This window comes from Sturnira hondurensis, unplaced genomic scaffold (assembly GCF_014824575.4).
Source record: "Sturnira hondurensis isolate 20B ecotype Veracruz unplaced genomic scaffold, ASM1482457v3 Scaffold0023357, whole genome shotgun sequence".
NCBI classification, from domain to species: domain Eukaryota; kingdom Metazoa; phylum Chordata; class Mammalia; order Chiroptera; family Phyllostomidae; genus Sturnira; species Sturnira hondurensis.
The window spans coordinates 3350138-3376006 of NW_028095988.1; the positions used below are offsets into that span (position 1 = coordinate 3350138).

The window sequence follows — 25869 nt, forward strand, 5'->3', positions numbered from 1 at the left end:
GGCGCCTCGCGCCGTTCGCTACACGGGATTGGGCGCTGGTGGGCGAAGTCATCACGAAGCGCCGAGGAAGGAAACGGGAAGAGCCGGTAGGAGTCTGGGGCCGGTGGGGATCTGGCTGGCCTACGGGCTTTGTCCTCCTTTTGCTCCAGTGGTCCTGTGTAGACATTCCTGTTAGATTTTCCTCTGTCAGCCAGGTCTCTGCTTCAGACTTCACCCTAGCACACGAAACGACTTTCCTTGCTAGCCCATATGTACCTCCGCCACCTTCGGCTAAGTTGGAACTTCTTTCTTCACCTTGGGCACCTCAGGTCGTCTTTTCCTGGTTAGACCTCGTTTTCCCCGACTACAGGTACTTATCAGAACGTGTTTCAGTGTATTTTGAAAGCAGGGTCGCTACGTTGGAACATCCCTCCCTCCAGCATTTGGATAACCTTAGTAAGTGCTACATTCTTTTGGTCAAAATACAGCCTTTCCCAGACTTCCCTACCAACCCACCGATTTATTAGTAGGCGGATTAAGGCAGTGTGTTTTTATTTAATTAGACCCGCCAATGAAGAGAATGAGGTGGAGAGTGTAGTCATAGATGGCTTCTTGGAAGGGAAAGAACTTAAGCATTATTTGGCCCTACTACGTTTTGCTAGCTAAAAAAACTTTCCAAAGAATTTTCTGACAACCTTTAAAGACTATTTAGTAAGAGAAAATAGAAACTCATGTGAGCCAGGCACTCTAATAGGGTCTTTTATGCGGGTTTTTATATAATTCTCAAATAATCTATGAGGTAATTATTATTAAAGTAGGCTTCACAGTTTCCTTTAATAGGCAACTCCACTGACTTGCCTTTACATAGTGAGAAATCTTACCAGAAACTCCCTTACTGTGTATAATTCAATTCTTGTTTGCCAGTAAAAATAAAAGAACAGTAATTGTTTGTGTTCCCTTCTTCCCAGGTCGTTTCCAGCATGCTTTGTAACCCAGATTCTTTTCATTCTTTTTTTTAAAGCAGCGTTTAATTCGTATTTTTTATTTTATTTTATTTACTTATCTTTAGAGGGGAGGGGAGGGAGAGGAGAGAAACATTAATGTATGGTCGCCTCTGTGTGTCCCCTGCTGGGAACTGGCCTGCAACCCAGGCATATGCCCTGACTGGGAATAGAACCGTGATGCTTTGGTTCCCAGGCCCACACTCAATCCACTGAGCTACACCAGCCAGGACTCTTTTTATTCTTTATAGTGCCAGTGGCACAGCCCTTTAGTCATTTTGGTTGCTATCCAGCTTTCCACATCAAGACCAACTTTGGAAAACTCAAACATGTGAAGAAAAGTTGACCTAAACTCGTTACAGTGTTAGTGACCATGTGGTAGTGTAATCTCAGTCTATGCAGTTTTATTCATTTTTCAGCTTTAAACCATAGGACATCTAACTTTCATCCGAGAAGTGCTTCACTTTATTTAAATCTTTGAGGATAAGTAGAGTTTGTACATCTGAGAAGGGGACAAGGAACTAGGCAGAATAAACAGCTTTAAAGGCACATACATTTACAGAGGACAAGTGGGTATTTGGCAGTATGACTTGAGTGAGTGTTTAGAGTAGAGATCATTCAGTAATTACAGATGTTGGCCTTTATCCTGTCTTTTACAGTATAAGTGAGGTAGAACATTTCATGCATCCAATCAGACAATTCTGGTGCTAATCTAGTCCAAGACAATGAGGTGACTTTTTGTGGCAGAGTACCCTCAAGTGGCCCAGGTAGAATTTCAAAGTAGAAAGAGGTTTTTTTATAACCTCCATTTCTTTATACAAATATTTCACCTCATCACTCTCCTGACCATGTCCCATCCTTCTTGTTCAATGTCATCCTGACTGTTTAGAACTGTCAGTTGTTGCACTCAACCTTTTCTAAAAATACTCTCAAATTACACCCCCTTTCCGCACCCACACTCCATGATCTCATTAGCTGTTAGAAGGAATCTAATATATAATTAAAGTAATTCACAATAGGATATGATTGTTGTGCTTGACTCTTGAGGCATCTGTGTATGAGAAGTTCGTTGACTTGATGTGTGAATGTGGGAATGGTAGCACTTAACCTATTCCTTTTTCTGGTGGGCTTTCCAATCCCAATAAGAGAAAAACAGAAATACTGGCTTGACAGCTTACTTCAGAAAGATTGTTTTCATTTAATGCAGATTTAATTACATTTTTCCTACTGCCTATTACCACAACATTCTGATTATTTAACACTTTGATGGTGGTCTTTGGATGTGTTTCAAATAATAACAAATTTAAATTTTGCAGACTAAGTGAAGTGATTTGCAGACTTTGGTTGACTTATGGGCTCAATGCTTTGCATGATAAATGTTGAGTGACTAAAATCAAAAGCCTCAGTGTATGAATTTCTGGGACTTCCCCAAGTCTTTAACATTCCCTGTATTAGGTCTCTGGTTTTTGTTGTTGTTGTTGCTTAAATATATTATATTGATTATGCCATTACAGTTGTCCCATCCCCCCCTGCACACCCCTCCCCTCACATTCCCCCCCTTTAGTTCATGTCCATGTGTCATAAGTTCTTTACCTTCTACATTTCCCACACTACTCTTGCCCTCCCCCTGTCTATTTTCTACCTACCATCTATGCTACTTATTCTCTGTTTCCCCCCTTTTCCCCCCTCTCCTCATCCCACTCCCCTGTTGCTATCCCTCCATATGCTCTCCATTTCTGTGGTTCTGTTCCTGTTCTAGTTGTTTGCTTTGTTTTTGTTTTAGGTGTGGTTGTTAATAATTGTGACTTTGCTGTCATTTTACTATACATGTTTTTATCTTCTTTTTCTTAGATAAGTCCCTTTAACATTTCGTATAATAAGGGCTTGGTGATAGTGAACTCCTTGAACTTGACCTTATCTGGGAAGCACTTTATCTGCCCTTCCATTGTAAATGATAGCTTTGCTAGATAGAGTAATCTTGGATGTAGGTCCTTGCCTTTCAGGATTTCAAATACTTCTTTCCAGCCCCTTGTGTGCAAGAAGGGTTTCTTTTGAGAAACTAGCTGACAGTCTAATGAACACTCTTTTATCGGTAACTGTTTCCCTTTCTCTTGCTGCTTTTCGGATTTTCTCTTTATCTTTAATCTTGGGTAACTTGATGATGTGCCTTGGTGTGTTCCTCTTTGAGTCCACCTTCTTTGGGACTCTGAGCTTTCTGGACTTCCTGGAAGTCTATTTCTTTTGCCAGATTGGGGAAGTTCTCCTTTATTATTTGTTCAAATAAGTTTTCCACTTGTTGCTCTTCCTTTTCCCCTTCTGGTACCCCTGTAATTCGGATGTTGGAACATTTAAAGATGTCCTGGAGTTTCCTAAGCCTCTCCTCATTTTTTTGAATTCTTGCTTCTTCATTCTTTTGTGTTTGGTTGTTCCTTCCTTCTGGTCCGCTCCATTGATTTGAGTCCCAGTTTTCTTTCCATCACTATTGGTTCCCTGTGCATTTTGCTTCATTTCACTTACTGTAGCCTTCATTTTTTTCATCTAATTTGCAACTGAAATCAACCAGTTCCGTGAGCATCCTGATCACCAGTATTTTGAACTGTGCATCTGATAGGTTGGCTATCTCTTGGTCGCTTAAAAGTATTGGCTCTGAGGCTTTGATTTGTTCTTCAGTTTGAACCATAATTTTTTGGTCTGGTCTTGCCTGTTACATATTAGGGGTGGAGCCTTAGGTGTTCACCAGAGCAGGTCAACCCAGTTGCTGGGTGTAATGCTGTATGTGGGGGCAGGGTCAGAGAGGGAACAATGGTGCTTGCTTTGCTTTCTCGAATTTCAGTCACCTCTGCCACTTCCCACAAGCAAACTGGGCCCTTCTGGTGCTGGTTCCAGAGTGGGTGGGCTAGTGTACATTATAGGACCCTTCGGGTCTGTCCAGCAAACTCTCCTGTGAGGCTGGGAGTCTCTCCTGGCACTTCAACCCCCGCAAGTTTTTTCAGTCGATGCTTTTAGGCCTTATTTTCCGTAGCTGGGGCCCCTGGGTTGCTCGGTGTGTCTCACTGCCCAGTTTTGCCTGGCTTATCTGCGTGCGAATGTGTGACCAGGGTCAGCCAGCTGCCTTGCATGCCTCACTGGGTCTGCTCATTTCTTCCCGAGCCCAGGGTCTGTTAGCTCCATACTGCCTGCGGGTCCTGGTCTGCCAACCACCACTTTTTCCTGCTGCAACCCCTCTCCAGGGGCCGCTGACTCCGCACCTCTTACTGGTCTGGATGAATAGTTCATTTTTGTACAGTTCAGTTTTCTGTCTGTTCTGATTGTGTTTTTGTTTCTAAATCTTTGTTGTCCTTAAATTTGGTTGTACAAGGAGGTACAGTGTTTCCACCTACGCCTCCATCTTGGCTGGAAGTCTTGTTTTGTTTTTTTTAACTAGCTAGGTAGTCAGTAAATATTATCCATGTGATGTGGAGGTTAGAAGTTCAGTTGTTTTTTGTTTGTTTGTTTGTTTTTACTCTGGTGCATAGAGGTTAAGATCTATCTGTCCTTGATCTTATGAATGTAATAGACTAAGAGTTACTACTGGTTCTATTATGGAGAAATTTACAGGAACCATTCTGTCTGTAATAATCCCTTTAATACAGAATTAATTTTTGTATTAAAATCCATTTTGTAATAAAAATCCATCGCCTGACCTCATACTTTGCCATGGAGCATAACCAAATGTATTTTTAAAATTGAGCTCTGGCTAGTGTAGCTCAGTGGATTGCGCACGGGCTGTGAATCAAAGGGTTGCCAGTTCTATTCCCAGTCAGGGCACATGACATGTACAACCTGGGGACCAGGTTGCAGGCCAGGTCCCCAGTGAGAGCCACGTGAGAGGCAACCACACATTTATGTTTTTCTCCCTCTTTGTCCCTCCCTTCTTCTCTCTCCAAAAATAAATAAATAAATGAAATTTTAAAATAATAAATAAAATTGAAGTAAACCTTTCCACAAAAGAATTATATTAGGAAGAAAACCTGCTAAAACTTTTGTCTCCCAATCAGCATTTACTTAGGTCACTTGTGAGAAACCCCGACTCATTCTTATCTGAGAGAAAAACTAAAATCCCAGTGAGGATCCAAAAGCTGTAGAGGGCAGACTTCCAGAATTTAATGTTAATGCACCATAGAAAAATTAAAACTCTAGCTTAGGAAATAACTGATCAGTAATTTAAGGACTTATTACAGAGTTTTAAACAAAATTATTTATAACTTAAATGGCCTTTTCAATGGCTAATTCAAATTTCATATTTTAAGGTAGGATATTGTCTTTATTATTATATAAGTTAATAGTCACCACAGACAACAGTTCCTAAGCCTAAATAATATTAATCTCTTTCATATTTAATTATACTAAGTGTTCTTTCTGGTTTATCTGGAACATTTGGCAAAAGGCTTTGTTATGGTAGAAAATTACTTAACTAGTATTTCAACACTTGTCAGCAAACTCAAATCACCCAGGGTTCCCTTTCTTAACTTCCTTCTGAGTCATTTCCTCTCCAAACCTCTCCATTAAAACACTTGTTTCAGACTCTGTTTAATTAGTTTCATCTGTAATACTAGATGAGCGGTTCCCCTGAGATGTTTTTAATGTATCTTTGTCTTCCCATTTTGTCATCTTTATGAAAATTGCTTTTCCTGATTTTGTGCCATTTCTGTTAACTTTGATTACTAAGAGATTAGTGATCTTCTTTCAGTCTAGTTAGTGATTTGTGTGTGTGGCTAAAAATAGGAGTGAACAAACTTTGTGTTGGGAATAGAAAATTTAAGCAGATTGCCAGATTATTTTGAATGGCTTTTCAAAACAATATTGTAAATGTAACTCTATCATTGAACAAAATTCAGGTGTCAAACCCAAAGCTAGTAGAGCAACTATGGCAGCTTTTCACTAGTTTTTCACTAAATTCTCCCTTGGTTGGTGAAGTGAAAAATTAAATTTGTCCAGATTTGTTTGCTTCCTCCTGTCTGACCATTTGACCATTAGAGGTGTGTAAATTGCCCTGATTCCTTTTTCACTTTGCCCATAGTCCAGTGGTGTCAAACTCATTTTCACCCAGGGCCACATCAGCCTCGAGGTTGCCTTCAAAGGACCAAATGTAATTTGAGGGCTAAATAAATGTGTCATAACTATTCCTTAACTAGGGCAAGGAACTCAGTGCTGCTGCCAGGTAGAAACAAGGTGGAGGGCCGGATTTGCCAGTGGGCCTTGTGTTTATCACCTGTGTCATAGGCAGTTAAAGCATGGAAGTATGTCACAATTCCAGTTTATAGATCTGGGCTGCCTAGTGTATCAGGAATCTAAATTTTATATAAAGTACTACTGTTATGTAAGTGTGAGTAGATGATAATGTGATTAAAAAATTGTGAGTACATTTAAAAGCCGTGATGAATTATTACTAGCTTTTGGTGGTCTTCTGTACTTTAAAGGATACTAACACATAAATGTGTTGTCAAGTGAAATTGTTAGAAAAAGGTTTTTATTGTTTAAGAGTTTGGTATCCTCTATATTGGGTCCCTGTACAAATCCCAAAGGGCTAGGAGACTTTGGGCAAATTATTTAACATTTCTGAAACTCAGTTTTATTATCTGTAAAATGCAGTAATACCAATCAGAAGGTTTGTTTTGAGAATGAAATTAAATAACTTACTGATGTAGTCTCTGATGGTAAGACTTAAGGGTCTACATTTATATTTATTTTTTAGATTTTATTTATTTATTTTCAGAGAGATGGGAAGGGAGGGAGAAAGAGAGGAAGAGAAACATCTATTGGTTGCCTCTTGCAGGCCCCCAAGTAGGGGCCTGGCCTGCAACCCATGCATGTGCCCTCACTGGAATCAAACCAGCAACCTTTTGGTTCACAGGCCAGAGCTCAATCCACTGAGCCGTACCAGCCAGAGCAAGGGTCTGCATTTACAGGCTAGATGTTTATTGGTGTAGTACAGGTTCTCAAATTCTAGCATGCATCAGAATCATCTGGAGGGCTTGTTAAAACACATTGCTGAGCCCCAACTCCAGTTTGTGATTCATGGGTCTAAGGGGAAGTCCCACCATTTATATTTCCAGCAAATTCCTAGGTGATTCTGATGCCGCTAGTCTGGAGGTGATACTTTGACGACAATTGGTGTAATATATATGATGCCACTTTGACCAGCCTCATAAAGATGAGGGAAAGGATAATGGTAATATTTGTTGAGCACTCATTATGTATCAGGCATTATCGTATGTGCTTTACATACAGTCTTGTTTAGTTCTGTCTGATCCTATGAAATGGGTGTTATCAATATCGTTGCCATTTTATATAGAAGGAAAGTGAGTCACAGAGAAGTTCAGTAATTTGCCCAAAGTCACCCAGCTAATAGGTAGTAGAACTGTTCAAACCCAGAGACCTAGCTCCAGAGCACGCTCTAAAACATCATTCTGATAAAAGATATAACCTGATTGTGCAGCCCTCTCTTAAAAAGAGTTTTTCTTCATTTAAAATAAATATATTTAGTGTTTATTCTTATGTGAGCCTCAAATCAAAGGCTGTAGAACTAGGCTTACCCAGGTCCCTGGTTGCAAGAGAAGACCATTTCAGCATGTTCCAGCCTGGGATACCACAACCATGTGTTCAGCTAGGCTTTTGTAGACTTGATCTTCAAATGTCTTTTTTGTTGTTACTGAGTTTTTTAAGATGTCCTTTTAAAAATATTTAAATGAAATATTATTGTATTTGTCTCCTACCATCAAGTTCTTAAGTAAAACATGACATTATAATGTTTTCTTCCCTCTTCAGAGTTCTCTGGGCCATTATGGCTGTCAAATGGACTGGTGGACATTCTTCTCCTATTCTCTGCCTGAATGCAAGTCCAGAAGGGCTTGTGGCTTCTGGAGCTGAGGGTGGAGATCTCATGGCTTGGAGCAAAGATGGGACTCCATTGGGACACACATTTTTTCAAGGGGCTGATGATGTTACCAGTGTCTTATTCTCTCCCTCCTGCCCCACCAAGCTCTATGCTTCCCATGGAGAAACCATTAGCATACTGGATATCAGATCTCTCAAAGGTTCATTGGACCATTTTCATGTGAATGAAGAAGAAATTAATTGCCTTTCATTGAATGAAACTGAAAACCTGCTGGCTTCTGCTGATGACTCTGGTGCAATCAAAATCCTAGACTTGGAAAATAAGAAAGTTAGCAGATCACTGAAGAGACATTCCAATATCTGTTCTTCTGTAGCTTTTCGGCCTCAAAGACCTCAGAGCCTGGTGTCCTGTGGACTAGATATGCAGGTGATACTTTGCAAAGATTACTTGGGTAATTTCTAATGGGATTTGCTAAATATATCTTTGAATTTTTTATTCTCCATTTAGCATCATTTATTTATGAACCATAAGCTTTACTTCTAACATGTTTCATACTCACTTGACAGAGCCTATTAGATTATATTCACAAAGTAATCATTAATCCTTTAGTCTTCCTTTTTTTAAAAATATATTTTATTGATTACACCATTACAGTTGTTCTATTCCCCCCCTTTCATTCCCCTCCCCCCGTACACTCCCTCCCCCACCATTCTCCCCCCTTAGTTTATAACCACGTGTCTCAAGTTATTTAGATTCTATATTTCCCCCACTATTCTTGCCCTACCCCCTATCTATTTTCTACCTACTGTCTATGCTATTTTCTGCACCTTTGCCCACCTTCTCCTCCTCCCACTCCCCTGTTGCTAACCCTCCATGTGTTCTTCATTTCTATGGTTCCACTCCTGATCTAGCTGTCCTCTTGGTTTGCTTTTGTTTTAGGTGTGGTTGTTAATAACTGTGAGTTTGCTGTCCTTTCACTGTTCATATTTTTCATCTTCTTTTTCTTATATAAGTCCCTTTAGCATTTCATATAATAAGGGCTTGGTGATGATGAACTCCTTGAACTTGACCTTATCTGAGAAGCACTTTATCTGTCCTTCCATTCTAAATGAAAGTTTTGCTGGATAAAGCAATCTTGGCTGTAGGTCTTTGGATTTCATGACTTGGAATACTTCTTTCCAGCCCCTTCTTGCCTGTAAGGTCTCTTTTGAGAAATCCGCTGACAGTCTGATGGGTACTCCTTTGTAGGTGACTGTCCCCTTATCTCTTGCTGCTTCTAGGATTCTCTCCTTCATTTTCATCTCGGCTAATGTAATTATGATGTGCCTTGGTGTGTTCCTTCTTGGGTCCAACTTCTTTGGGACTTTCTGAGCTTCCTGGATTTCCTAGAAGTCTATTTCCTTTGCCAGACTGGGGAAGTTGTCCTTTAGTATTTGTTCAAGTAAGTTTTCCACTTGTGGCTGTTTCTTTCCCCCTTCTGGTACCCCTATAATCTCGATGTTGGAATGTTTAAAGATGTCTTGGAGGTTCCTAAGCCTCTCCTCATTTTTTTGAATTCTTGTTTCTTTACTATTTTCTGGTTGGATGTTTCGTTCTTCCTTCTGTTCCATTCCATTGATTTGAGTCCCAGCTTCCTTTCCATCGCTATTGGATTCCTGGACATCTCCCTTCATTTCAGTTAGTTTAGCCTTCATATGTTCCTCTAATTTGTGGCTATAATCAACCAGTTCTGTTAGCATCCTGATAAACAGTGTCTTGAATTGTGCTTCTGAGAGGCTGGCAATTTCTCGGTTGCTGAGAGTTATTGGCTCTGAGACTGAGTTCTTCTTGCGCCATCTTTTGGGCTGTTTGTGCCTATTCCATAGCAGGATCGGAGCCCTAAGGTGTTCACTAGCGCAGGGCAACTAAGTCGATGGGTTGTGACTCTGTATGTGCGGGCGGAGTCAAAGAGGAACAATGGCATCCCATCTGCCGCCTGCTGCCAAGGCCCCCACCGGTGCTGCAGCTGCCACCGTCACCGAGCCCATGCGTTTCGTCCCACTGCACGTGAGTGTGCCACCGCCGTCAGCCCTCGCCCCCTGGGGCCTGTGTGATCTGTCTCACTGTGCACAAATGTGCGACCGCGGTCAGTCTGCCCTGCACCCCGACTGGTTCCAGGCTGCCTGCGAGCCTAGGTTGGGGGATCTGTCTTGCCCAACCCTGCTCCACTGCTGGCTCTGCCCTTCTTACCGTCCCCGCTGAATGGTTAGATGTAGTCGGACTTCTGTATAATTCAATTTTCTGTCCTTTGGCTGTGTCTTTGTTTCTCCAGACCTTTGTTGTATTCAAACTTGGTTGTGGGAGAAGGCACAGTGTTTCCACCTATGCCTCCATCTTGGCGGAAGTCTCATATTTCGATTTTTAAATGAATTTTTATCAAGTCACAAAAATGAGCTCATTTTGCAATAGTAAAAAAGAAAAATATTTTTAATTTATTTTTATTTTTTATTTAATGGTTGTTGAAGTACAGTTGTCTCCATTTTACACCACCTACCCCTATCCCTACCCCAGCCGTTCCTGCTTCCCACTGTTGATCCTCCTCTCTGTGGTTTTGTCCATGTGTCCTTTATAGATATTCCTGAAAATATTCCTTCCCTCTTTCCCCCCTTTATCCCCTCCCACCTCCCCTGTGGTTACTATTCGTTCTTAATAATTTCAATGTCTCTGGTTATATTTTGCTTGCTTGTTTGTTTTGTTGATTAGATTCCACTTATAGGTGAGATCACAGGATATTTGTCTTTTACCACCTGGCTTATTTCACTTAGCATAATGCTCTCCGGTTCCATCCATCCTCTCAAAAAGGGTAGGAGCTCTTTTCTTTCTGCTGAGTAATACTCCTTTGTGTAAATGTACCATAGTTTTTTTTTGATCCATTTACTTATTGATGGGCACTTAAGTTGCTTCTAGCACTTGGGTATTGTAAATTGTTCTACTATGAACATTGGGGTGTGTAGGATCTTTTGAATTAGAGTTTTGGGGTTCTTAGGATATAATCCCAACTGTGGAATTGCTGGATCAAGAGGCAGTTCCATTTTTAATTTTCTGAGGAAATTCCACACTGTCTTCCATAGTGGCTGCAGCAGTCTGCATTTTCACCAACAGTGCACTAGGGTCCCCTTTTCTCCACATCCTCTCCAACACTTGTTATTTGTTGATTTGTTTATGATGGCCATTCAGACTGTTGTGAAGTGGTATCTCGTTGTGGTTTTAATTTGCATCTCTCTGATGGCTAGTGATGCTGAGCATCTTTTCATGTGTCTCTGGACCCCTTGTATGTCCTCTTTGGAGAAGTGTCTGTTCAAGTCCTTTGCCAATTTTTTAATTGGGTTTTTTGTTTTCCTAGAGTGAAGTCATATGAGTTCTTTATGTATTTGGGAGATCAAACCCTTGTCCGAGATATTGTTGGCAAATATGTTTTCCCTTATGGTTGGGTCTGTTTTCTGTAGCCGTGCAGAAGCTTTTTAATTTGATGAGGTCCCATTTGTTTATTTTTTCCTTTATGTCCCTTGCTCTAGGGGACATAACAGTGAAAATATTGCTGTGTGGAATATCTGGGATTTTCCTGCCTATGTTCTCCTGTAGGACTTGTCACAACTTATATTTAAGTCTTTTATCCACCTTGAATTTATTTTTGTCTATGATAATCCATACACAACTTACACTTTTTATGTAAGTTGGTGATCGAGTTTTATTGTTTTGCATGTAGCTGTCCAGTTCTTTAAACATCATTTGTTGAAGAGGCTATTTTTACTACATTTTATGCTTCTGTCCCCTTTGTCAAATATTAACCGACCATAGAGATTTGGGTTTATTCCTGGGCTCTCTATTCTGGTCCATTGTTCCATGTGTTTGTTCTTATGCCAATACCAGGCTGTTTTGATCACAGTGTCCTTATAATATGGTTTAATATCAGGTATTGTGATCTCTCTTACTTTGTTCTTTCCCAAAATTGCTGCAACGATTCTGGGTTGTTTATGGTTCCATATTAGTTTTTGAAATGTTTGTTCTATATCTGTGAAATGTGCCATTGATACTTTAATAGGGATTGAGTTTAATCTATAAATTGCTTTGGGTAGTATGGACATTTTGTTGATATTAAGTCTTCCATTCCATGAACATGGTATGTCCTTCCATTTGTTTGTTTCTTCTTTAATTGCTTTCATCACTGTTGTGTAGCTTTCTTAGTACAGGTTTTTACCTCCTTGGTTAGGTTTATTTCTAGGTATTTTATTTTTCTTGTTGCTATATCAAATGGGATTTTTTTATGATTTCTCTTTTTGATATTTCATTGTTGGGGTACAAAAGTGCCTTTGATCTCTGAATACTGACTTTGTCATCTGCAAATAATGACAGTTTTGTTTTCTCCTTTCCAATTTGGATACTTTTTATTTCTTTTTCTTGTCTGATTGCTGTGGCTAGGACTTCCAATACTATGTTGAATGGAAGTGGTGAAAGTGGACATCCTTGTCTTGTTCCTGTTCTTAGTGGGAGAGCTTTTAGTTTTTGTCTATTGAGTATGATGTTGGTTATAGGTCTCGTGTATATGGTCTTTATTATGTTGAGGAATTCTCCCTCTATTCCCACTTTGTGGAGTGTTTTTATCATAAATGGGTACTGTACCTTATCAAATGCTTTTTCTGCATCTATTAATATGATTGTTTTTTTGTCTTTCCCTTTGTTTATGTGATGTATTTTGTTTATTGACTTGCAAATATTGTACCATCCTTGTGTCTCTGGGATGAATTTCACTTGATCATGGTGTATGATCTTTTTAATGTATTGCTTAATGTGGTTTCCCAATATTTTGTTGAGGATTTTAGCATCTGTGTTTATCAGTGATATTGGCCTGAAGTTTTCTTTCTTTGTTGTAGCTTTGTCTGGTTTTGGGATTAGGATGATGCTAGCTTCATAAAAAAGAGTTTTGGAGTCTTCCATCCCCTTGGATTTTTTGGAATAGTCTGTGAAGGATAGGGTTAGCTCTTCCTTAAAAGTTTTGTAAAATTCTCCTGTGAAACAGTCTGGTCCTGGGCTTTTGAGTGCCAGGAGTTTTTTGTTTACTGCTTTAATTTCATCAGCTGTTATTGGTGTGTTCAGGCTTTGTGCTTCTTCTTCATTCAGTTTTAGAAGATTATGTTTTTCTAGACATTTGTCTGTTTCACCTAGGTTTTCAAATTTCTTGGTGTATAGTTCTTCATAGTAATTTCTTACAGTCCTTTGTATTTCTGCAGTATCATTTGTAATCTTGCCTCTTTTATTTCTGATTGTGTTTATTTGGGTCCTATTTCTTTTTTTCCTGATGAGTCTGCTTAAAGGCTTGTTGATTTTGTTTATATTTTCAAGGAACCAGCTTCTGGATTGATTGATCCTTAGATTTGTTGTTTTATTCTCTATGTCATTTAATTCTTCTCTGGTCTTGGTTATTTCCTTCCTTCTCCTTGCTCTGAGCTGTCTTTGTTGTTGTTCCTCCACTTGTTGTAGATGTAGGGTTAGGTTGTTTATTTGAAACATTTCTTTTTAGGTAGGCCTGTGTTGCTATGAACTTCCCTCTCAGGACTGCCTTTGCTGTGTCTCATAAGTTTTGGACTGTTGTGAGTTCATTTTCATTTGTTTCCAGAAACTTGTATTTCTTCCCTGATCTCATTCTTAACCTATTCATTGTTTAATAGGATGCTATTCAGTCTCCATGAGTTTGAATGTTTTTGAGTTTTTTTTCCTTGAGGTTGGTTTCTAGTTTCAGTCCCTTGTGGTCAGAGAAAATGTTTGATATTATTTCAGTTTTCTTGAATTTGTTGAGGCTTGTTTTGTGTCCTGTCACGTGATCTCTTTGAAAATGTTCCATGTACATTTGAAAAGAATGCATATTTTTCTTCTTTGGGATGGAAGGTTCTATATATGTCAGTTAGGTCCGTCTGATCTAGGACATTGTTCAGTGCTGCAATATCTTAGTTAAAAAAATTTTTGGAAGATTTTTAACAATGGGGTGTTAAAATCCCCTACTATAATAGTACTGCTGTCAATATCTTTCTTGAAGCCCTCCAAGATTTTCTTTATGTATTTGGGTGCTCCTATGTTGGGTTAATATATGTTTATAATGTTTATGTCTTTTTGATGGATTCTTCTCTTGAGTATTATGAAGTGACCTTCTGGGTCTCTTTTTATGGCCCTTATTTTGAAGTCTGTTTGATTGGAGCATTTAAACCATTAACATTTAATGTTATTATTGATAGGTATTTATTCATTTTTCCCCTTTGTCACCTGTGTTCCTCTCTCCCTCACTCTTTTCCTTCTTCTTACAGTACTCCCTTTATCATATCTTGTAGTGTTGGTTTGATGGAGATGTATTCTTCCAGCCTTTTTTGTCTGGGAAACTCCTTATTTCACCTTCCATTTTAATTGAGAGCCTTGCTGGGTAGAATAATCTTTTTGTAGGCCTCTGGTTTTCATTACTTGGAATATGTCTTGCTGTTCTCTTCTGGATTGGAGTATTTCTGTTGAGCAATCAGCTGCTAGCCTTATTGGAGAACCTTTGTATGTTACTTCCTGTTTCTCCCTTGGTGCTTTTAAGATTCTGTCTTTGTCTTTAAAACTTGGCATTTTAATTATGATATGTCTTAATGTGGGCCTCTTTGGGTTCCTCTTGATTGGAACCCTCAGTGCTTCCTGAACTTGCATGGTTTTTCCCTCTCCAGGTTCGGAAAGTTCTCTGTCGTTATTTTTTCAAACACAGTTTCTACACTTGTTCCTTTTCTTCTCCTTCTGGTATTCCTATGATTGGAATATTGTTTCATTTCTTGTTATCTTGGAGTTCCCTTAAGCTATCTTCATATTTTTTTAGTCTTTTTTCATGCAGCTGCTTTACCTGGGTGTTTCTTTCCACCTTGTCTTCTAGCTCACTAATTTGGTCCTCTGCTTCATCCAGCCTGCTTGTAATCTTTTCTCTTGTGTGTTTTTAATTCGGGAATTGTAGTTTTCATTTCTTTCCAGTTTTTGTTTATAGCTTCTATTTCCTTTTTCATATTGTTGTAGTTGTCTGTGAGTTCCTTGATCATCCTTATAACTGTTATTTTGAATTCTATTTCTGATAGTTTGTTTACCTCCATTTCATTTATTTAGGTCTTTTAGTGGGAAGTCTTTCGTTCCTTTTGATTGCAGGTTCGTTTTTTGTCTGCCCATTTTAGGTGGCTCTTTTTGTTTGTTTCTGAGCTATCTGATGTTTTGCTTTGCTAACTGTCTTTGTAGGGCGGAATTCTATGGTAGGAATTCTGTGGGATTCCATGGTGTGGTCTCCTTGATCTCCTTGTCTGGATGCTCTAGGTTTGTCCTTTCTTCTGTTCGTGTGGGTACTCTCTTGTTGTGCTTGGGTTTTTACCTGTTGCTGATTCCTTTGTTGGTGGGTTCTCCCCTCCAACAGGTATACTGATGTTTGCAGCTCCCACCTAATCTTGTGTGTGATCAGTGACAGGGGAAAGGCAAAATGGATTAAGACAGTTGGGAGAGTGTTCTATGGGAATTAAAAAAAAAAACAGAGGCCTCTACTTGTTGGAGGCCTCTACTTTGGAAAAGTATAACATAAACTGTGATATTTCACCCAACTAGCCACTTTTTTATAAAAGGTTAAAAAGAGACAAGACTCTTGTTAGAAGGGAGAAGGATTGTGAACTGAATCCAGAAAACAGAGTGCTTGTGCAAGGTAAGATGATGAGATATAGTGAGAGTAAAGGATAGAAGGTAGGTATAGTGTATGAGAGAATTGTTAACCACAATAGTAATAAAGCTCAGGAAGATAGTGAAATGGGCTAAGATCAGGACAGGGTGCTGTGTACTATTTACAATAATATGGAATAACAATTATTGATAGTAACACCGGAACAACAATAATATGACAAGAAATACGTGGTTTGAATAACAAGAATAGAAAGTACATGATCAAGAGTAGTGTTATTGTAACATGGGTAAAATGAAAGAAGGAAGATTAAAATACAGTATGTAAAAGAGAATAAGGAAAACTGATCATACAATGCAATTAAAAAAAGAAATAAAAGGGAGAAAACTAAACAAAAATAAAAATACTAATAAAATAAAATAGAGCTTTTATTTTATTGTTTGTATTACAATAAACAATAAAATGCAAGTTCTATAGAATAGCAAAGTGAAATTTGTCTGAGTTTCTCAGTTGTTGGGGTTAGGCTTGTGCTTCTTTGGATCTGTCTCTGGACCTTTCACAGCTCCAGGTCTTACTGTCTCACTTGGGGGAAGGAAAAGAGGGGAGGGGTCTCCTGTTGACTTTAAACCCACAGTTAGTTCTGCTGTTCTTCCTGTATGCCACAGGCAGAAGGGGACTGGGCTTCGCTTTTCTCCCTTTCTATGGTTTTGCCAGGATGGGGGCCAGGTCTGGGTGGCAGTATTCACAGTTGCCCAGCCTCCAGCTCAGGTCCTCCGTGAGCTGCTGGGCCCCTCTGTCTATCTGTGCCAGGTGGCGCCTTTAATCCACTAGTTGTGCCAGCTCCGTGGGGTTCCCCTTCTCCTAGTTCTTTTGCTAGCCTGTGAGGAGTAATCAGGGTCAGTCTCTAGGCAAGCTGTGGGAATCAGCCGGCCGGTGAACAGTGCCAGTCAGCCACTGGGAGAGCAGTTTTGGTTTTCATGAGGGGAAACGTGACATACGCTTATGCTGGTTTAAATAGAAGTCTTAGGGAAGCAGATTTTGGTTTCATAAAAGAAAGCTTTCGGCCCAGGCTGGATGGCTTAGTTGACTAGTCATCCCAATAAACCAAGGTTGTGGGTTTGATTCCCAGTCAGATCACATACAAGAAGCAACTGATGAATGCATAAATAAGTGGAACAGCAAATCAATGTTTCTTTCTCTTTCTCCTTCTTTCTCTAAAATCAGTCAATAACATTTAATAAAGTAAGATGCTAAAGAAAAGAAATAAAGCTTTCAAATAGCTTGAACTTTCTCATAGCAGATGTGTTTCCTCCTGAGAGTAAATCTGGTATCAGTGGAGTAAGAATAACTATGGCTTCTTTTTGGTGAGTACTTAGTACTTGCTGTGCTCACCAAATTTATTAGTTTCCATCCTAATTCTACCCTGCTAGATAGTTATTCTTTTTTAGACATGAGAAAACTGAGATTCAAATTTAGTATTCACACAACTACCTGAATTGGGATTCAAACCTCAATCTCTGGGGTTCCAAAGCCTATATTTTTTTCTGTGTGATATTTCAAGCAGAATATCATGAAAAATGTGGTGGGAAAGGCTCTTGGTTTGGGAACAGGTGACTTCCAGAAAAAGAACCATTTTATTAAATGACTGATGTGCCCAGCACCCTATTCTAGGCATTTTATCTTTCTCAACTATATACAGTATCTTTTTTCTGAGACTGATTCTGTTCATTGCATCAGAAATTTTGTCTTTCTACCTTCTTGGCCAATCATATTTACCATGCCATTCTCTTCCCTCCTCATCCTTTTAGAATTTAGAAATAATTGAAATTGGTTTTTGTTGTCATCATGACTGCCATTCTCTCTCTCAGGATACTGGCATTTAATAGGCAGAATCTGGATGTCCTACAGTGCTTGGATAGTCCCTAAACAATGAAGAATTGTCCTACCAAAAATGTCTACTTAGAATTATTTTAGACTTAGTGGTCATAGTGGCTCTATAATTTCACTTGTAGGTCTTAAGCCCTTTAAGACCTAAAATTTTCTACCCTAGTGGTGATCATTTATTTGCCTGCTTGGTTGTGCAGAAAGACCTACACAACCAGATGGATATCTGTTTTAAGTAAGCAGATTGTACAGTGTCTCCTTGACTAGTCATTCTTTCATCCTTAATCTATATTAGTTTTTTTTAATTTAAAAACTTCCTTGTTAAATAGTCGATTACTCATTTTCTTCTTGCAAAGAGGCTATTTTCAGAAAATATTACTTATTCCTTTTTTAAAAAATAAAATTCACCCTAATGGCTTTTGATGTGTTGGAATAAATAATCACCAATTGTGTCCAAAAATTTTGGAGCATTCTTCAACAGAGAAAATGCTTAGTTTTTGTACCTGTGCTGCCTATGCTTCAGCAAGCTCTACTACAGCATATATATAATCAATTTGAAACAAACATGATATAAGCTATATTAGTTTTCAATCACTGGTTCATTATTTAACTACTAGGCATGGCAGTAAATAATTAGGTGTCCAAAAAGGACCTGTATTCTTCCAAATAGATAAGAAGTGGACATCTAGAATTTACCATTTTGAGTCCAGTTCTAGGCAGGAAACTTTAGTGGCAGGCAACTGCTGGAGATCAGGATAAGAAATATTTTGTAAAAAGGAATCTTAGGTAATTGCTTGGCTGCTAAAAATTGCTAGAAGTTCACTGTAGGTTACCTTCTGTACCAGGTTGTGATACAACAATAGCAGCTAAGACAGCACACAATGTTTTAAAAAAATTATTTTGTGCCCTGACTGGTGTGGCTCATCTCACAAACTGAAAGGTCACCAGTTCAATTTCTGATCAGGGCATGTGCCTGGGTTGTGGACCAGGTCTCCTGTTGGGGGCCATGTGAAAAAGGCAACCAATCAAGGTTTCTCTCCCTTCCCCTCTCTAAAAGTAAGTAAATAAAATCTTTAAAAAGAAAGAAATTAAGCCCTGGCTGGTATAGCTCAGTGGATTGAGCGCGGGCCTGCAAACCAGACGATCGTGGTTCGATTCCCAGTCAGGGCACATGCCTGGGTTGCAGGCCAGTTCCCGGCAGGGGCCAGTTCCCAGCAGGGGATGCACGAGAAGCAACCATACATTAATGTTTCTCTTCCTTTCTCCTTCCCTTCCCCTCTGAAGATAAATAAATAAAATATATTTTTTTAATTATTTCTTTAGTGTTGGTAAATTTCTTCCACAATTTACCTTTTAAAACATGATTATCCAGTATTTTTGTTAAATTTTTTCATTTATTGATTTTATATAGAGAGAAAGGGCTAGAGAAAGAAAAACACTAACCAGTTGCCTCCTGAACCTGCAGCCAATGCATGCATGCTGACCAGGAACTGAGCCATCAACCTTTCCATTCACAGAACAACCCTTCAGCCTCCTTAGCTACACATTATTCTAAACTTTAAGAATATCCAGCCTGTGGTGGAGTCTTTAAGAATGTAATTATAATAGTGGAAAGGAGTTCTTGCCAAGTTAATTTTGAGTTATTTTAGAGCAAATGCATTTTTTTATCTCAAGGCAGAAATTGAATTAACTGCCACACACAGTAGATATGTTCAACACACATATCCTTGTCTGTATAGAAATTATTAAAATTATATCTTTTCATTTAATAGGTTTAAATAATCAGGCAAAGCATACTCTCGGGGATCTTCCCCCCACCCCACCTGAGGATTTGTTCACTGATTTTTAAAGAAAGAAAGAAAAACAGTGATGGGGTGAAACATTAATCACTTGCCTCTTCTAATGCACCCCAACCTGTGATGGAACCCACAACCTAGGTGCGTGTCCTGACTGGGGATCAAACCCACCTTTTGGGGCACAGTACCATACTCCAACCAACTGAGTGACCTGGCCAGGGCACTTGGGGATCTTTTTATATTTTATTTTATTTTATTTTATTTTTATTTTTAGAGAGGAGAAGAGAGGAAGAGAAACATCGATGCGCAAGAAAAACATTGATCTTTTGCCTCTTGCACACCCCCAAATGGGGACCTGGCCTGCAACCCAGGCATGTGTCCTGACTGGAATTGAACCAGCAACTTTGGTTCGCAGGCCAGTACTCAATCCACTGAGTCACATCAGCCAGAGCTGTTTCCTTTCTTTAATGCTCAGACTGCGTACTCTCCCAAAGGAAGAAGAGAATAATCATCAGTGGCCAATAGTGTTTGCGAGAGCAACGCCAAAAGCTGACTTCATGCTCAGGAGAGAACCTGTGCCTGCCTCTGCATGGTTTTGGGTGCTCTACATGTTCAGAGAAACTTCTCTAGTAGCAAACTATAGAAATGATTCCTGGAAGTATAGTCTTGAGAGTCAGGGATCTTAAGAACAAACTGATTTATTAAGATATTTGAGACTGCTTAGTTTTATATTAAATAGGTACCAGTAATATTTATAGTATATGTGAATGGATAGAGAATAACAATAACTACCTGTGTACCCACCACTGAAGTATGGAGTTTTTTTGTAAAAATCTTTGGAAATTTGAAATCAACCTAAGTTTCTATAGCATACATGATTTCCCCTGCCCCCAATATCCACATCTGAAAATAAATGATTCAAAGATTTCATCTTATTTCTGGAGTTTGAAAGATCATTAGTACCAACACTTAAGGGTGAGGATGCTAGAGGAGGCCTTTTTTCCCCTTGAAAATCGATCTTTTGTGTAGAAATGTTCTTGCAGGAGGAAAAATTTGTGTGTGTGTTTATTGTAGGGACAGTGTTACTGATCAGGATCACTTTGATGTGATCGCATTCACATCTAAACATTGGCCAGTTATCCACTTTCTCTCCCTTTTATGTTTTATAGGCCCATAACTCCCCAACTCTTCTGTTTTTTTCCTTCTTTAGCTCTCCTGCCGAGGCTGATGTCACTTGACTAGGTAGTTGAGAAATTGTGAAACACCTTGGAATCTCTGGCAGTTAGAATAAAGAAGTATACAGAGAATGTCCAAGCAGGAACAATTTTGGAATCTTCAGTACTTGGAAATGATTCTTGAATTGGCAGAATCTGGGATGGTTATTACACATGCAGATGATTTAATTCAAAGATCTTGTAAGTTGCCAAAAACACTTTGGATATAGGTGATTTTTGGATGTCTTAGGAGGACAATAAATGTAAATAATACAGGTACTTATGGGGGCTCTCTGAGAAAGTAGTTGGGAGTACCTGCCAATAATTAAGCTAGCAAATTCTGGAATGTTCATTTTCTTGTGTTAAGGGTATTTTTTTTTAATTTTATTTATTTACTTATCTTTAGAGGGGAAGGAGAGAGGGAGAGAAACATCAATGTGTGGTTGCCTTTCATGGGTCCCCTGCTGGGAGTTGCCCTGCAGGGAACCCGCCTGCAACCCAGGCATGTGCCCTGACTGGAAATCGAACCACGATCCTCTGGGTCGCAGGCCTGTGCTCAATCCACTGAGCTACACCAGCCAGGGCGGTATTTTTAATACAGATTATTTCCACATCAAGTTTTAATGATCATTCATTTTTGCTATACTTTCTGATATTTCTTTATTTTATTTATTTATTTTTAATATATTTTATTGATTATACTATTAACAGTTGTTCTATTCTCCCCCCCATTCCCCTCCACCCTGCACACCCCCTCCCCCCACCATTCCCCCCCTTTAGTTTATGACCACGTGTCTCAAGTTCTTTAGATTCTATATTTCCCCTACTATTCTTGCCCTCCCCCCTATTTTCTACCTACCGTCTATGCTACTTATTTTCTGTATCTTCTCCCACCTTCTCCTCCTCCCACTCCCCTGTTGCTAACCCTCCATGTGATCTTTATTTCTATGGTTCTGCTCCTGATCTAGCTGTCCTCTTGGTTTGCTTTTGTTTTAGGTGTGGTTGTTAATAACTGTGTGTTTGCTGTCCTTTCACTGTTCATATTTTTCATCTTCTTTTTCTTATATAAGTCCCTTTAGCATTTCATATAATAAGGGCTTGGTGATGATGAACTCCTTGAACTTGACCTTATCTGAGAAGCACTTTATCTGTCCTTCCATTCTAAATGAAAGTTTTGCTGGATAAAGCAATCTTGGCTGTAGGTCTTTGGATTTCATGACTTGGAATACTTCTTTCCAGCCCCTTCTTGCCTGTAAGGTCTCTTTTGAGAAATCCGCTGACAGTCTGATGGGAACTCCTTTGTAGGTGACTGTCCCCCTATCTCTTGCAGCTTCTAGGATTCTCTCCTTCATTTTAATCTTGGCTAATGTAATTATGATGTGCCTTGGTGTGTTCCTTCTCTGGTCCAACTTCTTTGGGACTCTCTGAGCTTCCTGGATTTCCTGGAAGTCTATTTCCTTTGCCAGACTGGGGAAGTTCTCCTTTAGTATTTGTTCAAATAAGTGTTCCACTCGTGGCTTATTTCTTTCCACCTTCTGGTACCCCTATAATCCGGATGTTGGAACATTTAAAGATGTCCTGGAGGTTCCTAAGCCTCTCCTCATTTTTTTGAATTCTCATTTCTTCATTCCTTTCTGGTCAGATGTTTTGTTCTTCCTTCTGGTCCATTCCATTGATTTGAGTCCCAGTTTCCTTTCCATCGCTATTGGTTTCCTGGACATCTCCCTTCATTTCAATTAGTTTAGCCTTCATATGTTCCTCTAATTTGTGACAAAAATCAACAAGTTCTGTTAGCATCCTGATCACCAGTGTTTTGAACTGTGCATCTGAGAGGTTCGCTATTTCTTTTTTGCTTAGAGTTATTGGCTCTGGGGCTTTGAGTTCTTCTTGAGTCATGTTTTAGACTGTTCATGCCTGTTATGTATGAGGAGCGGAGCCCTAGGTGTTCACCAGGACGGGGCAACTCAGTCTCTGGGTTGTGGTGCTGTATGTGGGGGTGGGGCTCAAAGGAAAGCAATGGCGGCCCGTGCGGTCCTTCCCACTGCTCTCGAATGTGCAACCGCATCAGCCTGCTGCCCTCTGTCCTCACTGGGTCCGCTGCTGGGGCCTGCGTGGTCTGTCTCACTGCTCACTCCTCTGCTGGTTTATCTGTATTTATTTTATTTAAATTATTTTAATTTGTTAGTAGTCTGTTGCTTCATCCAAAAAACAGTAGCTGGTCACTCTGTTGCATCCTGTCAAGGCCTGGCAGATCCAGTCTAGATTTGGGGAGACAGAAGAAAACTCATGGAGCCATGGGGGTGCTTCACATGTCTTTACTCATCTGTGGGCGAGCCATGCATGCTGTAAGCTGTGCTGTAAGCTGTGTGTCTCTCTCATGAGAAGCCCCTACTGCCTTAGATACTAGAGGCAAACAAAGCCGGCTTCAAGCCAGAAAATTATATAAAATAGCATAATTCTGCACTTGGGAACCCATTGCATGTCATGGGAACAGTTTATCAGACCCAATCTCAAGGCTTTGAGAACAGTACTTATCAGGCCTATTTAAGGTTATGAAAACACTGCTTCCCTTAGTTACCCACACACCTGGGTGAGGAAGCTAGACTAACTCCACTCACCGTACACACTCAATTCAAGAGTATTTTCAGGACCTACCCTAGTAGAAATGAATTGAAAACCAAATTCTTAATAGCAGCAATAATCTTGTCAATTGAGATCTATGCTTTTGACTATCTAAACAGACCTTACTTATCCTTGTGTCCATTTTAAATTGGGAGGGATAACACTAAATGATAAAATAAAGCTATATATTCTCTAAGTATTAATATTTTCCTATTCATATTGGATACTACAAGAAGAAAATGAATCACTAGAATAAAATCAGTTCACAAAGCTTATTTTAATTAGCACTTCATTTAAATACATTTAGTAGATCCAACATCATGGTAGGGAACAACAAAAAGATATCAAGATATCAAATTAATCAACACACATATCTGGAATTTCCTCTCTTTTCCAGGCATTATACTAGGCATTAGCAAAAATTAATTAAACCTCAAGAAACTGACAAGGTAGTAGTATAAGTTAGTTAATAGCATGGGAATTAAATATGGGAAAGAGAGAAGTGGGCTGGAATCATTAGGAAATCCTTCTTGGAGAGACAGGGACTTGAGCTAAGCTTCTAGGATGGGTAATTTGGGCGATAAGGAGAGGAAGGGTAGGCGTTTTTACTTATAACCAGCATAGACTTAAATTAATAAATTTCATAATCTTCAATTTTACTTGCAGAGATGAGGGTAGAATGACCTAAAGAAAACTGACAACTAAAGAATTTGGGTTACATTTTAATGAGTATTTAAATCAAAAGTTGTTCAGGATCTTTTTTTCTAAATTCTACCATATTGCCCATTGGCATTCTAGTTTTAACACCAGGGTAGCATTTCACTGGCATGTTGTAATTTCCTCTAAACTCTTTCTTAATGTTGCTGGAAATATCCTACTAATTAATAGAAGTAATCCTACTAATCACTCTCAGAGTACTTTGATGATTTTATTAGAAGCAGAATAAGCATGGTAGTTGAGCAAGATGGCTTGAACTCTATTTGACTGTGTAACTTCCTTTTATTAAAAGGTGATGCTGTGGAACCTTCAGAAAGCCCGGCCACTCTGGATTACAAATTTACAGGAGGATGAAACAGAAGAAATGAAGAGCCCACAATCACCCAGTCAGCTTTTAAACCCTGCTCTAGCTCATTCTGTGTCCGTGGCATCTTGTGGCAATATTTTTAGTTGTGGTGCAGAAGATGGTAAGGTTCGAATCTTTAGGGTGATGGGAGTCAAGTGTGAACAAGAACTGGGATTTAAGGGCCACACTTTGGGGGTATCCCAGGTCTGCTTTCTGCCAGAATCTTATTTGCTGCTTACTGGAGGGAATGATGGGAAGATAATGTTGTGGGATATAAGCAGTGAACTTGAGGAAAAAAAGATAAGTCCTAAAAAACAGAAGAGTCCTACAAAACATACCCACAAGAAGAACACTAAAAGAGCAACTTATACCAAGCAGGGTAAAAACAGTAATGCCTCAGTAACAGGTGAAGAACAGGGCGAATTTTTACCAAAGCTAAGTATTGAACATGGAGAAAAAGTGAACTGGCTCTTGAGTGCAAAAATAAAGGGTTACCAAAGTATATTAGTAGCTGATCAAACTAGTTGTATATCTGTATATCCCTTAAATGAATTTTAAATCCAATAAGAAACATTTGAAAAACTGTGCTGAACTTTTTAGGTTTAAAAAAATGCTGTTTCTTTGTTTAAACTGCCATGTAGAATAATACTGTCCCCATTGTATAAATTTTAACATCTGAGCAAAAGAATATAATTGGGTAATACTTCATAGTAAATTTTAGGAAAAGGAACTAATGTTCCTTGAGTACTGAACATATACCATTGAGTTTACATGTATTTCATTTTTTATTCCAAATCATTGATTTCCTCCTGCTTTATTGCCATAGGAATTGAAAGTTAGAGATGTTAAGTAACTTGAGAACTGAGGAAATTTACAAGTACAATTAGTTGCCTGCAAAGAATCTCAGGTGTCTTGTCAAACCACCTGCCTTAGGGACACACACGCTGATCCAAATGTGGTCATTACATTAGTTATAACATGAATTGTTTCAGATCCTAAGATGCTGTGAGGAGCCTTACCACGTTGGAAGAGGAAACCTGTTCTTGTTTGTTCTGTGTAAAGTGCAGAAGGCTTTGCTGACAACTTACTTTTTGCTATTTCTAAGAAGATTTTAGGGTCAAATCAGTTTAGGATATTATGTAGCAATCCAGGCTATGATGCTGGTAGGACCAAGAATAATCTAAAGTCACAAATAAGTTTAAGATATAAGTTATAAAAGAGACAGAAGAGGTAGAAAATAGAGGTCAAGATAGTGTGTCAATACTAAGTTTTTTTTTCATAATTGTCTGGATTGCTGTCTTCTTTCCATGTTCTTTAGCTTCTGCTTATATATCCTACTCTTATATTCCAAGTGTTAAGAGAGAATCCGATTATTCTTGTTTGAGAAGAACTTTTTGATAAGTTCAATTTTTGTCAGAACAACTTGTTGCAAGTGACAGAAACCAAATTTGAATTTACTTAAGGGAATAAAAAGGAATTTACTGATTCGCATAACTGAGAAGTCCAAAGACAGTTGGCATGTACTGCTGGGGTAGCTAAGCTGATAGGATGTGAGTGTATAGGTGCCCTTCTTTGTGGATAGTGTTTCCTAGAAGTGAAGAGATAAAATTCTCATAGTAATTTTAAGCCTGGAGACAGTCATGCCTAAAACAAGTGTACTCCTGGAGCCTCTTCTTTTTTAATTTTTTTTTTAGATTTTTTTAAAAAGTTTTTTAAATTTATTTTTTGAGA

The 25869-nt window shown here is 39.0% G+C and overlaps 1 protein-coding gene and 1 pseudogene across 6 annotated transcripts; one reads left to right on the forward strand and one right to left on the reverse strand.

Moving 5' to 3' along the window:
• Positions 1-14: 14 nt before the first annotated feature.
• WDR53 (WD repeat domain 53) lies at positions 15-25869 on the forward strand. 6 transcript variants are annotated; one of them, XM_037037467.1, is made up of 3 exons: positions 15-86; positions 7788-8283; positions 24085-25869. In XM_037037467.1, the coding sequence occupies exons 2-3, from the start codon at positions 7804-7806 to the stop codon at positions 24694-24696; spliced, it is 1092 nt and encodes a 363-aa protein (XP_036893362.1). In that variant the 5' UTR covers positions 15-86; positions 7788-7803; the 3' UTR covers positions 24697-25869. The 6 variants fall into 6 exon arrangements, with proteins under 6 accessions (XP_036893362.1, XP_036893360.1, XP_036893366.1 ...); XM_037037465.1 differs by lacking the exon at positions 15-86 and adding an exon at positions 96-349; XM_037037471.1 differs by lacking the exon at positions 15-86 and adding an exon at positions 96-349 and having other exon boundaries at positions 7788-8308; positions 24085-24423.
• On the reverse strand, positions 19710-19907 carry LOC118980990 (uncharacterized; annotated as a pseudogene).

What these genes read in the sequence shown, in the direction of transcription:
- WDR53 (XM_037037467.1), top strand. Translation starts at nt 7,804, where the DNA reads ATGGCTGTCAAATGGACTGGTGGACATTCTTCTCCTATTCTCTGCCTG. An exon ending in CCTGTGGACTAGATATGCAG is followed by an intron (nt 8,284 to 24,084) that starts GTGATACTTTGC and finishes TTTTATTAAAAG; the next exon opens with GTGATGCTGTGGAACCTTCA.